Source organism: Somniosus microcephalus, unplaced genomic scaffold (assembly GCF_052327205.1).
Source record: "Somniosus microcephalus isolate GS21.2 unplaced genomic scaffold, FLI_Smic_1.0 unresolved_chr1, whole genome shotgun sequence".
Taxonomy (NCBI): domain Eukaryota; kingdom Metazoa; phylum Chordata; class Chondrichthyes; order Squaliformes; family Somniosidae; genus Somniosus; species Somniosus microcephalus.
This window is the reverse complement of record NW_028225179.1, coordinates 147,441,233-147,455,733: the sequence shown is the minus strand read 5'-3', so window position 1 is coordinate 147,455,733 and position 14,501 is coordinate 147,441,233. Positions and strand designations below refer to the sequence as shown.

The following is a 14,501-nucleotide window of genomic DNA, read 5'->3' as shown; positions in this document are numbered from 1 at the left end:
AATGGGGTGTGTCCATCTATAAATGGGTGAGAATGGGGAGTGTCCATCTATAAATGGGTGAGAATGGGGAGTGTCCATCTATAAATGGTGAGAATTGGGTGTGTCCATCTATAAATGGTGAGAATGGGGTGTGTCCATCTATAAATGGTGAGAATGGGGTGTGTCCATCTATAAATGGTGAGAATTGGGTGTGTCCATCTATAAATGGCGAGAATGGGGTGTGTCCATCTATAAATGGGTGAGAATGGGGAGTGTCCATCTATAAATGGGTGAGAATGGGGTGTGTCCATCTATAAATGGGTGAGAATTGGGTGTGTCCATCTATAAATGGGTGAGAATGGGGTGTGTCCATCTATAAATGGGTGAGAATGGGGAGTGTCCATCTATAAATGGGTGAGAATGGGGAGTGTCCATCTATAAATGGGTGAGAATGGGGAGTGTCCATCTATAAATGGTGAGAATTGGGTGTGTCCATCTATAAATGGTGAGAATGGTGTGTGTCCATCTATAAATGGTGAGAATGGGGTGTGTCCATCTATAAATGGTGAGAATTGGGTGTGTCCATCTATAAATGTCGAGAATGGGGTGTGTCCACCTATAAATGTGTGAGAATGGGGAGTGTCCATCGATAAATGGGTGAGAATGGGGTGTGTCCATCTATAAATGGTGATAATGGTGTGTGTCCATCTATAAATGGGTGAGAATGGGGAGTGTCCATCTATAAATGGGTGAGAATGGGGTGTGTCCATCTATAAATGGGTGAGAATGGGGTGCGTCCATCTATAAATGGTGAGAATGGGGTGTGTCCATCTATAAATGGGTGAGAATGGGGAGTGTCCATCTATAAATGGGTGAGAATGGGGAGTGTCCATCTATAAATGGTGAGAATGGGGAGTGTCCATCTATAAATGGGTGAGAATGGGGAGTGTCCAGCTATAAATGGTGAGAATGGGGTGTGTCCATCTATAAATGGGTGAGAATGGGGAGTGTCCATCTATAAATGGGTGAGAATGGGGTGTGTCCATCTATAAATGGGTGAGAATGGGGAGTGTCCATCTATAAATGGGTGAGAATTGGGTATGTCCATCTATAAATGGTGAGAATGGGGTGTGTCCATCTATAAATGGTGAGAATGGGGTGTGTCCATCTATAAATGGTGAGAATGAGGTGTGTCCATCTATAAATGGTGGGAATGGGGAGTGTCCATCTATAAATAGTGAGAATGGGGAGTGTCCATCTATAAATGGGTGAGAATGGGGAGTGTCCATCTATAAATGGTGAGAATGGGGAGTGTCCATCTATAAATGGTGAGAATGGGGTGTGTCCATCAATAAATGGGTGAGAATGGGGTGTGTCCATCTATAAATAGTGAGAATGGGGTGTGTCCATCTATAAATGGGTGAGAATGGGGTGTGTCCATCTATAAATAGTGAGAATGGGATGTGTCCATCTATAAATAGTGAGAATGGGGTGTGTCCATCTATAAATGGGTGAGAATGGGGAGTGTCCATCTATAAATGGGTGAGAATGGGGACTGTCCATCTATAAATGGTGAGAATCGGGTGTGTCCATCTATAAATGGTGAGAATGGGGTGTGTCCATCTATAAATGGGTGAGAATGGGGAGTGTCCATCTATAAATGGGTGAGAATGCGGTGTGTCCATCTATAAATGGGTGAGAATGGAGTGTGTCCATCTATAAATGGGTGAGAATGGGGTGCGTCCATCTATAAATGGGTGAGAATGGGGTGTGTCCATCTATAAATGGGTGAGAATGGGGTGTGTCCATCTATAAATGGGTGAGAATGGGGAGTGTCCATCTATAAATAGTGGGAATGGTATGTGTCCATGTAGAAATGTCCAAGAAAAATTTGGGGCGATACAGCGAGAAAGATAATGTGAGAGATGCACAGCAAGAGAGAAACATTGAGAGCCAAACAGTGATTGAGAAACTGTGAATGAGAACCAGTGTGATAGAAACTGAGAGAGATACTGAGAGAGAAACTGAGAGAGAAATTGTGAAAGAGAGATGGAAATAATGAGATAACGTAGAGCAAGCCCGAACAGGAAATAAAGTGCTAAATGGAGAGAGAATACTTAAATATATCTGTGAGTGACAGCAAAGGAAAAAGACAATTGAAAGAGAGGGAAACGCAGAGAGAGAATAAAACAGACAATGGATCCTCAAGCTGAGGGGATCACTCGTTAAATCTTTTATCCGTCCATTTCTTGGGTCCTGTCGAGGCCATGATTTGAAGCTGTGCATTAATTCTCTGAATAAATTAAGTGGCGTGCAAAATATAATCGTGGGGTGAAATCGATGCCTTCCTTAATTGTTGTAAGACATTGGATTCACCGTTACTTACACGGGCTGACGCTCACCACACCCACTGAAACAGTTGGGGGCAATTTTATTGGGTGGGACACTGGTTTTGCACCCTGCTCCCCACCCAATATCGCTCTCTGTTAACTTCGACGGATATAAATTCAGGCGGGATGTAAAATTAGCATCGCACCTGATCCCCTTGGTTAAAATTCCTCATGGTGCTTGGGGCTCAGCTACTTGCAATCTAGTTTAATGACTTAGTTGAAGGGGCCTAGTGTACTCTTCTTTGTGGGGTGATTAAACATACAGGGAGAAAAATTCAGTATCGCCCTGTTTGGGGCGCGATTATCGGCTGGGCGCAACGTTTAACGCCTGGTGCTAATTATCGCCTCTGACTTCAAACTTGGCGTTTATCGCCCCTGGAGGTGATTGGAGCGCTAAATCAGGTGCTTCACACCTGTCTTAAGGCACAAAGGCCGAGGAGCGAGGCGCTACCTCCCAGTGCTGGTGAAGCTCATGTGATGCCAGTCAGCAATGGAACACAGGCACACTGGCGCCAGCCAATTCTTAAAGGGGAGGGTCGATCTTGCTCTCCATTCACATCCTGCTCATTGCAGTCTTGAATCTCGGCCTGGAGAGACCTGTATATCAAATCTGCTGGAAAGACAATGGAGAGACCCAGGGAAAGAGCTTAGAGTGCAGCCCCCACAGTCTCTTCTAAATCGATATAAGGAAGGGCAAATCAAAATGAACCTGCTCGGTACCAAAAACTCCTTCACACAGCGTTGATTCTCTCTAGAAGTCTCTCTCTCTCTCTCTCTCAGAATGCGTGGTGCAAAAATGTTACCAACAAAAAAAGGCAGGAAGCGGTCGCCTTTAAATAGCACTCCCCCAGTCCCTTCCTGACTGCAAAACGCTCCCCTCAACCTGTCGTTGCTAGCAGTAGGCGGTAAGGCAATGGGGCGCCACTCAATATCCGGTCTGGGGTGCTACCGGGGCATTGCACGCTCGACTGATGTCACGATCTGCCGGCGCAGGAGATTGTGGCGGTAGTGTTTAGCGCCGCCGCAAAATGTCTAGTTAATTTTGTGAGCGCCGCAAACATCGCCGCGCCTGGGCGCTAGTTGCTTTGCGCTCCATTTGTGCCCTCTTAAGGCGCTAACAGGTGGCGCAAACCAACTGAACTTTTCCCCCATAGACTTTAACTAAAATAACTTGAAATAAATCTTAACAAATTAAAATTGTGTTGGCTGGAGTGATGATGCACTCCAGTCCCCGTGGCACCCACCGGTCGCGGAAGGCCTCAAGCCTGCCGGTGGACACCGCGTGCTCCATCTCCAGTGCCACCCGGGCGCGAACATGGCCGCGGAAGAGAGGCAGGCAGTTGGGCCGAACGACCCCCTCGACCGCCCGCTGCCTGGGCCAGTTAATGGCCTTTTTGGCCAGGCCCAGGAGCAGTCCTACGAGGAGGTCTTCCGATCTGCCCGATCCCCTCCGCACCGGGTGACCAAAGATCAGGTGTAGGACTGAAGTGCAGCTAAAAATCGAGGAGCAGCCCCCTTCAAATAATGAAAGAGGGCCTGCAACCTCTCACATTCCATATAAATGTGGAACACGGACTCCTCCAGGCCACAGAAAAGGCAGGCGGCCTGGGAGTCCATGAACCGACTTAAAACCATATTGCACGGGACTGCTCCGTGCAATACCCTCCAGGCCAAGTTCCCAATAGAAAAAGGGAGGACTCCCATGTAGAGAGACCTCCATTGGGGACCTCCGCCTCCGCCGGATGGCAAGATGGCACCAAGGTGTGTCTGGACGGCAGACGAAGATGGCAAAGTGGAGAGAAACATAGAAACATAGAAACATAGAAACATAGAAACATAGAGATAGGAACAGGAGTAGGCCATTCGGCCCTTCGAGCCTGCTCCGCCATTCAATGAGATCATGGCTGATCTTCGTCTGAGATCTTAGCTGATCTTACCAGTTCAGTACCCCGTCCCCGCCTTTTCTCCGTAACCCTTAATCCCCTTAGCCTTCAGAAATATATCCAATTCTCTCTTGAAAATATTTATTGAATTAGCCTTCACAGCCCTCTGTGGCAGGGAATTCCACAGGCTCACCACTCTTTGAGTGAAGAAATTCTTCCTCATCTCTGTTTTAAATGATTTGCCCGCTATTTTTAGACTGTGGCCCCTGGTTCTGTGCTCCCCTGCCATTGGAAACATTCTCTCTGAATTCAGCCTGTCCAGGCCTGCCATAATTTTATATGTTTCGATGAGATCCCCTCTCAATCTTCTAAACTCCAGTGAGTACAAGCCCAAACTATTTAATCTCTCTTCGTAGGTCATTCCCGCCATTCCAGGTATCAGCCTGGTGAATCGCCGTTGCACTCTTTCCATGGCAAGAACATCCTTCCGCAGATGGGGCGACCAAAACTGTACACAATACTCCAGATGCGGTCTCACCAGTACCTTGTACAGCTGTAGTAAGGTATCCCTATTCCTATACTCGAACCCCCTTGATATGAAGGCCAACATACCATTTGCCTTCTTAATCGCCTGTTGCACCTGCATGCTCTCCTTCAGTGACTGGTGCACAAGAACACCCAGGTCCCTCTGCACTTCCCCATCTCCCAATCTATTGCCATTTAGATAATAATCTACCCTCCTGTTTTTACCCCCAAAGTGGATAACCTCGCATTTATCCACATTATAGTGCATCTGCCACGTATCCGCCCATTCCCCCAACCTGTCCAAATCGCACTGTAGCCTCCTGACATCCTCATCAGAGCCCACCCCTCCTCCTAGTTTAGTGTCGTCAGCGAATTTGGAAATATTGCATCCAATTCCCTGATCCAGATCATTTATATATATTGTGAACAGCTGGGGTCCCAGGACAGATCCTTGCGGCACCCCGCTGGTCACTGCCTGCCACTCCGAAAACGAGCCGTTTATTCCAACTCTCTGTTTTCTATCCGCCAGCCAGTTCTCTATCCACGTTAATACTTTGCCCCCAATCCCATGAGCCTTAATTTTGCATGATAATCTTTTGTGTGGAACCTTATCGAAGGCTTTCTGGAAGTCAAGGTACACCACATCCACTGGCTCTCCTCCATCTATTTTACCAGTTACTTCCTCAAAAAATTCCAGCAGATTAGTCAAACACGATTTACCCTTTGTAAATCCATGTTGACTCTGTCCGATCCTTTCCCCATTTGTCAAGTGCTCCGCTATTTTATCCTTAATAATGGACTCTAGCATTTTGCCCACAACCGATGTAAGGCTTACTGGTCTATAATTCCCTGCTTTCTCTCTACCCCCCTTTTTAAATATTGGGGTAACATTAGCTACCCTCCAATCCACGGGTACTGTTCCCGAGTCAATGGAGTTCCGGAAGATGATCCTTAGAGCATCTGCTATCTCCAGGGCCACCTCCTTAAGTACCCTAGGATGTAGTTTATCAGGCCCCGGGGATTTGTCGGCCTTCAGTCCCCTCAACTTACCCAACACCATATCCCTAGAGATACTAATTTCTGTCAGCTCCTCCCTCTCATTAGTCCCTATGTTTGCCGATATTCCTGGGAGGTTATTTGTGTCCTCCTTTGTGAATACAGAACCAAAGTATGAGTTTAATTGGTCTGCCATTTCCTTATTCTCCATTATATATTCTCCCGAATCGGACTGCAAGGGACCGACTTGGGATTTTACCAGTCTTTTCCTCCTGATATACCGATAAAAGCTTTTGCAGTCTGTCTTTATGTTTGCTGCAAGTTTACTTTCGTATTCTATTTTCCCCTTCCTGATTAATCCCTTTGTCCTCTTTTGCTGTATCCTGTACTGCCCCCAATCTTCCGGTCTGGTGCTTTTTTTTGCCAGTTGATATGCCCTTTTTTTTGATTTTATGCTGTCCCTAATTTCCCTCGTTATCCACGGTTGAGCCACCTTTTTAGGTTTATTTTTATGCCAAACCGGTATAAACATGTTCTGGAGTTCTTCCATTCTATCTTTGAATGCTTGCCATTGTCTATCCACTGTCAATCCCCCCAGAAACACCACCCAATCAATCTTACCCAATTCCCGTCTCATACCCTCGTAATTCCCTTTATTTAAGTTCTGGACCTTAGTCTCTGATTCAATTTCCTCACTCTCCATCTCGACTGAGAGCTCGATCATATTATGATCGCTCTGACCCAAGGGGCCTCGTACAAGAAGATTGTTGATAAGTCCCTTCTCATTGCACAATACCCAGTCTAAAATGGCCTGATCTCGAGTCGGCTCCTCGACATATTGGTCCAGATAACCGTCCCGAAAACATTCCAGGAATTCCTCCTCCTCAGAATTTTTACTAATTTGGGTAGTCCAATCAATATGTAAATTAAAGTCACCCATGATGACAGCTGTGCTCTTATCGCACGCTTCTCTAATTTCCCTTTTTATGCCTTCCCTCACCTCCATATTACTATTTGGAGGCCTATATATCACACCCACTAACGTTTTCCTCCCCTTGCTATTTCTCATTTCTACCCATACAGATTCCGTTTCATCCGAGTTAATATCCTTCCTTTCCATTGCATTAATCCCCTCCTTTACCAGCAATGCTACCCCACCTCCCCTACCTTTTTGCCGATCCTTCCTAAATATTGTATATCCCTGGATGTTAAGTTCCCAGCCTTGCCCACCCTGCAGCCACGTTTCTGTAATCCCAATCAAATCATACTTGTTTACCTCTATTTCCACAACTAATTCATCCACCTTGTTCCTAATGCTTCTAGCATTAAGATACAAAGCCTTCAGGCTTGCTTTTTTCACACTCTCATTATGAATTAGTTTGGCCCTTTGTGTTTCTCTCCTTTGCTTATTGCTTCTCACCTTTCTACCATTTATTTCTGACTTCATATGACTTCCCTCTTTTCCACTATCTAGGTTCCCATCCCCCTGCCAAATTAGTTTAAATCCTCCCGAACCGCCCTAGAAAATATTACCCCGAGGACATCGGCTCCCTCACAGTTCAGGTGTAGACCGTCCCCTTGGTACAGGTCACTCCTCCCCAAGAACTGGTTCCAATGCCTCAAGAATTTAAATCCCTCTCCCTTGCACCACTGCTCAAGCCACGTATTTAGCTTATCTATCTTACTCTCTCTAAACTTATTAGCTCGTGGCACTGGTAGCAATCCAGAGATTACTACCTTTGAGGTCCTACTTTTCAATTTAGCTCCTAACTCCCTAAATTCAACTTGTAGGACCTCCTCCCTCTTTTTACCTACATCGTTGGTACCTACATGTACCACGACAACTGGCTGATCCCCCTCCCCCTTCAGAATGCTCTGCACCCGCTCCGAGACATCCTTGACCCTTGCACCATGGAGGCAACATACCATCTTGGAGTCTCGGTCTCGGCCACAGAAACTCCTATCTATCCCCCTTACAATTGAATCCCCTATCACTATAGCCCTATCCCTCTTTTTCCCGCCCTTCTGTGCAGCAGAGCCAGTCATGGTGCCCTGAACCTGGCTGCTGGTGCCTTCCCCTGATAAGTCATCTCCCCCAACAGTACCCAAAACGGTAAACCTGTTTTGGAGGGAGATGAACGCAGGTGACTCCTGCACTACCTTCCTGCCTTTACCCTGCCTTTTGGTCACCCATTTACTGTCTGAGCTAGCCTTTACCTGCGGTGTGACCAACTCACTGAATGTGCTATCCACAACATCCTCAGCATCGCGTATGCTCCAGAGTGAGTCCATTCGCAGCTCCAGCGCCGCCATGCGGTCTGCTAGGAGCTGCAGCTGGACACACTTCCTGCACACATAGTTGTCAGGGACAGTGTCCCTGATTTCCCACATGGCACAGGAGAAGCATGACACGGGTCCGAGCTGCCCTTCCATGACTTAACCCTTACAATACCCTTTTATTTACTACGATTTAGCTTAATTATTGAATTCTACTTAGAATAAGTTTGTGAAAGTACTCACCAACCAGTCACCTACCTGTTTTCTGGTGTTGTATTTTCACTGCCGCCTCCTGTCCTGGAACCTTCTCCACCTAGGTTAGGCTCCTGAAATAAAATAAATTGAACCTACCTTTTCAACTTCCCCTAACCCCTAAAAGGTTAGAGGAGGTGGAAGGGTGGGAGACACTACACTGTAGTGTTTCGGGTTTAGCAACAGCTCCACCTATATAAGAATTACTGGCCTCCTGCTCTCCCGACTGCACCAGCTGTGAAAGAAAAAGCCCGCGAAAGGTGAGCTTTTAAACTCACCAGTTACTGGCCTCCTGCTCTCCCGACTGCCCCAGCTGTGGTCTCGGGCCTCGCCTCTCTCCGGTTTTTATACCAGCTCTGAATCACTGCTCCCGACTGGTCTCGGGCCTCGCCTCTCTCCGGTTTTTATACCGGCTCTGAATCACTGCTCCCGACTGGTCTCGGGCCTCGCTGGTCGCCGGGTTTTCTCCCGAGCTCCTCCTCGCTGCTCCCGCTGGTCCCGACTGGTCTCGGGCCTCGCCTCTCTCCGGTTTTTATACCGGCTCTGAATCACTGCTCCCGACTGGTCTCGGGCCTCGCCTCTCTCCGGTTTTTATACCGGCTCTGAATCACTGCTCCCGACTGGTCTCGGGCCTCGCTGGTCGCCGGGTTTTCTCCCGAGCTCCTCCTCGCTGCTCCCGCTGGTCCCGACTGGTCTCGGGCCTCGCCTCTCTCCGGTTTTTATACCGGCTCTGAATCACTGCTCCCGACTGGTCTCGGGCCTCGCCTCTCTCCGGTTTTTATACCGGCTCTGAATCACTGCTCCCGACTGGTCTCGGGCCTCGCTGGTCGCCGGGTTTTCTCCCGAGCTCCTCCTCGCTGCTCCCGCTGGTCCCGACTGGTCTCGGGCCTCGCCTCTCTCCGGTTTTTATACCGGCTCTGAATCACTGCTCCCGACTGGTCTCGGGCCTCGCCTCTCTCCGGTTTTTATACCGGCTCTGAATCACTGCTCCCGACTGGTCTCGGGCCTCGCTGTTCGCCGGGTTTTCTCCCGAGCTCCTCCTCGCTGCTCCCGCTGGTCCCGACTGGTCTCGGGCCTCGCCTCTCTCCGGTTTTTATACCGGCTCTGAATCACTGCTCCCGACTGGTGCAGGAGCAGCCCGTATAGGAAACCCCTCCGTGCAAAATGAAAAGGCACAGGGGGCATTTCCCTGAGATGGCTGAAGTTGTGAGGCGCCAGTTCCTGAGAGGGGTTTCGGGGCCGGGCGCCAATGAGGAATTCCATCCGAATGGGGGTCAGTCCAGACGGGATCGCCCCATGTGCTTGAGCCTCCTCGATACACCTAGTGGAGTCAGGGCCCAGTGCCACTTTCAGCGACTCGATGGCAGTGCCATGTAATGTAGCCAAGTTTTCTTATGATACAAAGCTAGGTGGGAAAATAAGCTGTGAGGAGAACACACAGATCCTGCAAAGGGATACATACAGGTTAAGTGAGTGGGCAACAAGGTGGCAGATGGAAAATACTGTAGGGAAATGTGAGGTTATTCACTTTGGTAGAAAAAATAGAAAAACAGAATACATTTTAAATGGTGAGAAACTACTAAATGTTGGTGTTCTGAAAGATTTTGGTGTCCTCATAAAAGAAACACAGAAAGTCAGCATGCAGGTACAGCAAGCAATGAGTGAGGCAAATGGCATGATGGCCTTTATTGCAAGGGGATTGGAGTACAAGAGTAAGGAAGTCTTACTACAATTGTACAGGGCCTTGGTGAGACCACACCTGGAGTACTGTGCACAGTTCTGGTCTCCTTATCTAAGGAAGGATATACGTGCCTTAGAGGCGGTGCAACAAAGGTTCACTAGATTGATTCCTGGGATGAGAGGGTTGTCCTATCCGGAGAGATTGAGGAGTTTGGGACTATAGTCTCTGGAGTTTAGAAGAACGAGAGGTGATCTCATTGAAACATATAAGATTCTGAGGGGGGTTGACAGGGTAGATGCTGAGAGGTTGTTTCCCCTGGCTGGAGAGTCTCGAACTAGGGGGCAGAGTCTCAAGATAAGGGGTCAGTCATTTAAGACTGAGATGAGGAGGAATTTTTTCACTCAGAGGGTTGTGAATCTTTGGAATTCTCTACCTGAAAGGACTGTGGATGATGTGTCCTTGAGTATATTCAAGGCTGAGATAGATAGATTTTTGGACTCTAGGGGAATCAAGGGACATGGGGATCGGCGGGAAAGTGGAGTTGATGTAAAAGATCAGCCATGATCTTATTGAATGGCGGAGCAGGCTCGTGGGGCCGTATGGCCGACTCCTGCTCCTGTTTCTTAAGCTCTTAAATCATTAAAAATGACTTATAACTGAACGGCTGAAATGGCTGTTAATTTCACGATCGACCGTTCAGTGCAGTCAGGCGACAGTCGCTGCACTCGAGTCTTTTAACCTGAACATCGCTTTTAAGACGGCGCATGAATGCAGTCTGAAGATGTTGAGGTTTTGCCCGTTTAATATCAGCAGCACTGGACAGAAGAAGTGGGCATGGCGAGCTAAGAGTTACATGGAGAGTGGGGCAGTCCAGATCTCCGAGGCGTTGTTTCCATTCCGCCGAAACCCGAAACCCCGGAAGGTTGAACACTTCCCTTTTCCTATTACATCACACGGTTATTCCAGGGCAACATGGTATATAAGAGTAGCCCTGTCGCTGGCAGAGACACAGACAACTCAGAGAGACGGTGGATAAGACAGACGGCTGGTCCCAACAAAGCTCCGACTGACACCTGAGACCATGAGTAGTGAGCAGAAGATGCTGGACATTGAGAATGGAGGAGTGGTTCTGGTCAGACAGTCAGACTCGAAGAGGAGCTGTTTCTGGCCGGTTCTCTGTGCGATGGCTATTCTGGGCTTGCTGGCTGTGTCTTCCTACCTCTTACTCTGTCAACTTGGAGTTCTACCTTCAAACCAGGTGCGTAGCTGTATTCAGAGCTTGGTATTATTCAGCTTTAGCCGAGCGAGTTAATTAACAGCAGTCGGTGCTCTGACAAACTCTTTATCCGCTGTCAACCCAGAGTCTGAGAATCAGCCCGAGTCTGGGCTGCCTCAGTGTCTCTGTAATGCACATAAGCTGCCTGTAGATCCGGGTTGGACCTTCTACAGATGGCCGGCCGTGTTGTGTTACGTGGACATTTGGGGTGAATTTCACATTTTAATCTCTTTCTTGTTTTCTGCAGGAAGTATCACTGAACTCAGAACCTGCCCGATCACAAGACTGGGGGAGCGATTCAGCTGTAACAACAGTTCCTGTTCACAGTGGTGAGTGCTCTCTCTCTCTCTCTCTATCAATCTATCTGTCTTTCAATCTCTATCAAACTATCACAAATACAATAGTAAAATACGGCGGATGCTGGAAACCTGAAACAACAACTACAGAAAATGCTGGAAACTCTCAGCAGGTCAGACAGCATCTGTGGAGAGAGAAACCGAGTTAACGTTTCAGCTCGAGTTCTGACGAAGGGTCATCGACCTGAAACGTTAACTCTGTTTCTCTCTCCACGGACCTACTGAGTGTTTCCAGTATTTTCTGTTGTTGTGTCTATCAAACAATCCCTCTCTCTTTGTCTTCCAATCTCTCACTATCAATCTCGCTCTCTCTCTCTCTCTCTCTCTCTGTCTCTCCCTCTATCAATCTTTATCTCTCTTCCTTTCTCTGTCTCTATCTCTTCCCCTCTCTATCGCTTTCTTACTCTAGCTCTCTCCATGTCTCTCTCTTTGTCTTTCTCTCATTCTCTCCCTCTCTCCCTCTCCATCTCTCTCATTCTCTCACTCTCTCCATCTCTCTCTATCCATCCATCTATCTATCTATCTATCTATCTCCCTCTCCCTGCATCTCTCTCTCGTTGTTAGTCAGTTTTTGTTCCATATGCACCACAATAGCGACTGAGTTCCCGACTTTTCTTTCCCAGGTCTGTCTGCTCTCATGAAAAAGGTGGGAAACGACCCGAGGGGGAAAATCGCAGCTCACCTGACAGGTACGAGACTATTATCTATGTTAACGCTTGTGCACCTTGTGTGGAATTGTCCACAGTGAGTGGGAAGAGGCAGGAGCATATTTTGAGAGATGTGCTTTTAAAAAAAGGAATTAGTTGGACACTGATGAAGTCTGGCTTTCTTGGTTCCTAAGAGGTTTGAGCCAATCAGGATAACAGGACATTGGTAACGAATATTTTGATTGGCTCCAATTTTTCTAGAACCAATCAGGATTGCAGTAAAATATTTTTTGATTTGGTTTTGAAAAAAATGTAAGCCATTTAGATAAGTGATTATTGGTGAAGTGTCTTTTATTGATTGCTAGGAGGTTTGAGCCAATCAGAGTAAGGGTATGGTGGCAAGGTGTTTTTTGAGGAAAGTGGAATAAATAGGAACCTGTGAAATTGACAGGCACAAAAAGACCAGCTGGTCCATCAAGCCTGCTCCACACCTCATGACTGGAGCATCATAACTGAACACTTCCTACCCTCCCCCGCAGCCATGTAATCTCCTGGGAGAGGCAAAAAACCCAGAGGAAAATAGCCAGGGCCAAAAAGGGAAGAAATACTCTGGGAAATTCCTCCCTCTCCTCTCCTCCCCCTCTCCCCTCAGGTGATCAAAACTAGTCCAGGCGATCACACGGACCACGTGTTAGCTGTAGAACCACTTACCTTCTATATGATGCGATCTTGGCCCCAGTCACAAACCAGTCCAGCACCCTCTTGAAGGCTACAGAGAGTCCGTACCCACCACACCACCTGGCAATGTATTCCAGAACTCACTACACTCTGGGAAATGGTTACTGATGAAGAGTTTTAGGTTGAGTACTCTTGATTTTGAGTATAAAATCGGTACCCATCTCACCATGTCGCTCTGGGATAGACTGAGGGCTAACACCTCCACACAGGAAGGGAGGGAATAATCATTTCCTAAGCAATTACTTCTGAACCTTGGGAGCAGGCCTTCAACCCAATTTCATCTCAACCCCCACCCACCCTCCTCCGCCTTTCAGGTTTATTCAGCAATTTAGATGCAAGGGGTGAGTAATCCAGTGGGACCAGATGGGAGGAGAAAATGGGTCCATGTGAGAAAGTAAACAGATTGTTAAGCGGAAAATAAAACTGGAGACAAGAAGGGAAGTGTGTTATCTGAAGCAATGTTAAAACTCAAACTTATTCCATCCTTATGATGTTCCCTCTCTCTCTCCCCTCAGCTTCTTCAACCCACAAAGGAAGGAAGGTGATTTGGCAGCATGATTCGGACTCAACCTTTGCCGAGGGTGTGGAGTTCAGGAACAACAGTTTCATCATCAAGACCCCTGGTCAGTACTTTGTCTACACCCAGGTGGTCTTCTACAGTGAAGGATGCCGGGACAAGAGCATCGTTCTGAGCCACGAACTTACCAAGCTCCCGCTTGACTATCCGGAGGAAGCCTTGCTACTGAAAGCCACCAAGTCGGCCTGCCACTACGGCCAACACGGAGACCCCTGGTACAAGACCTCCTACCAGGGAGCTGTATTTGAGTTTGATGCGGGAGATCAGATCTTCTCCAGGGTTAGTCAGAAGGCAGTGAAATATGTAGACTCCGCCCAAGGAAAGAGCTTCTTTGGAATATTTGCGTTGTGAGGAGCCCCAGTTTCTTCGAATGAATGGTGAGCAATGATGACTGATCGGGATCTTCAAATTGAAATACAATGGAAACTGTTCAGGGCACATTGTCCTATCCGGCACTAATTGGACAAAGACACTAATCTCTCTGCCATTTTATTTAAAGAATTGTAGAGACACAAAATATCAAATATGTTGAGGATGGAGGATTGGGTAGTGCGGTGGGTTCTCACACTGCCCTTTCACCTCTACCACACCAGGTTCATGCCCAGCACAGACCGTTGCTGATCAGAGGGATTCTGTGCATCTCCTCATTCACTCTCTGCTCCTTTTAAGTCAGTATTGAGAGCAACTGGTGCAGTTTGAATTACCCTGCGTCTCTCTTGGGCTTCGTTGACAGTTGTTCTTGGACCCAACAGGCTGGAGGGGCTGAATGGTCTACTCCTGTCGCTATGATGTTCCTGTTCTCTGACACACCTTTAACACTGGGAACAGGTGTAGGTGACTCAGGCTACACTGCTGTGTGGGATTCTTCATGTTAAAGGAGATGAATTGTGTTGTAAATGTGTAAAGGGGCAGTTGTACGATAGT

General features: G+C 47.6%; 1 protein-coding gene across 1 annotated transcript; it reads left to right on the top strand.

Moving 5' to 3' along the window:
• The first annotated feature begins 11,064 nt into the window (after nt 1-11,064).
• LOC147096220 (tumor necrosis factor-like) lies at nt 11,065-13,928 on the top strand. Its single transcript, XM_085973795.1, has 3 exons — nt 11,065-11,241; nt 11,507-11,588; nt 13,516-13,928. Exons 1-3 carry the CDS (start codon nt 11,065-11,067, stop codon nt 13,926-13,928), a joined length of 672 nt encoding a protein of 223 aa, XP_085829921.1.
• The last annotated feature ends 573 nt before the right edge of the window (nt 13,929-14,501 follow it).

Coding starts and splice junctions, on each gene's coding strand:
- LOC147096220 (XM_085973795.1), top strand. CDS start 11,065: ATGAGTAGTGAGCAGAAGATGCTGGACATTGAGAATGGAGGAGTGGTT. Junction 11,242..11,506: donor GAGTTCTACCTTCAAACCAG/GTGCGTAGCTGT, acceptor TGTTTTCTGCAG/GAAGTATCACTGAACTCAGA. Junction 11,589..13,515: donor AACAGTTCCTGTTCACAGTG/GTGAGTGCTCTC, acceptor CTCTCCCCTCAG/CTTCTTCAACCCACAAAGGA.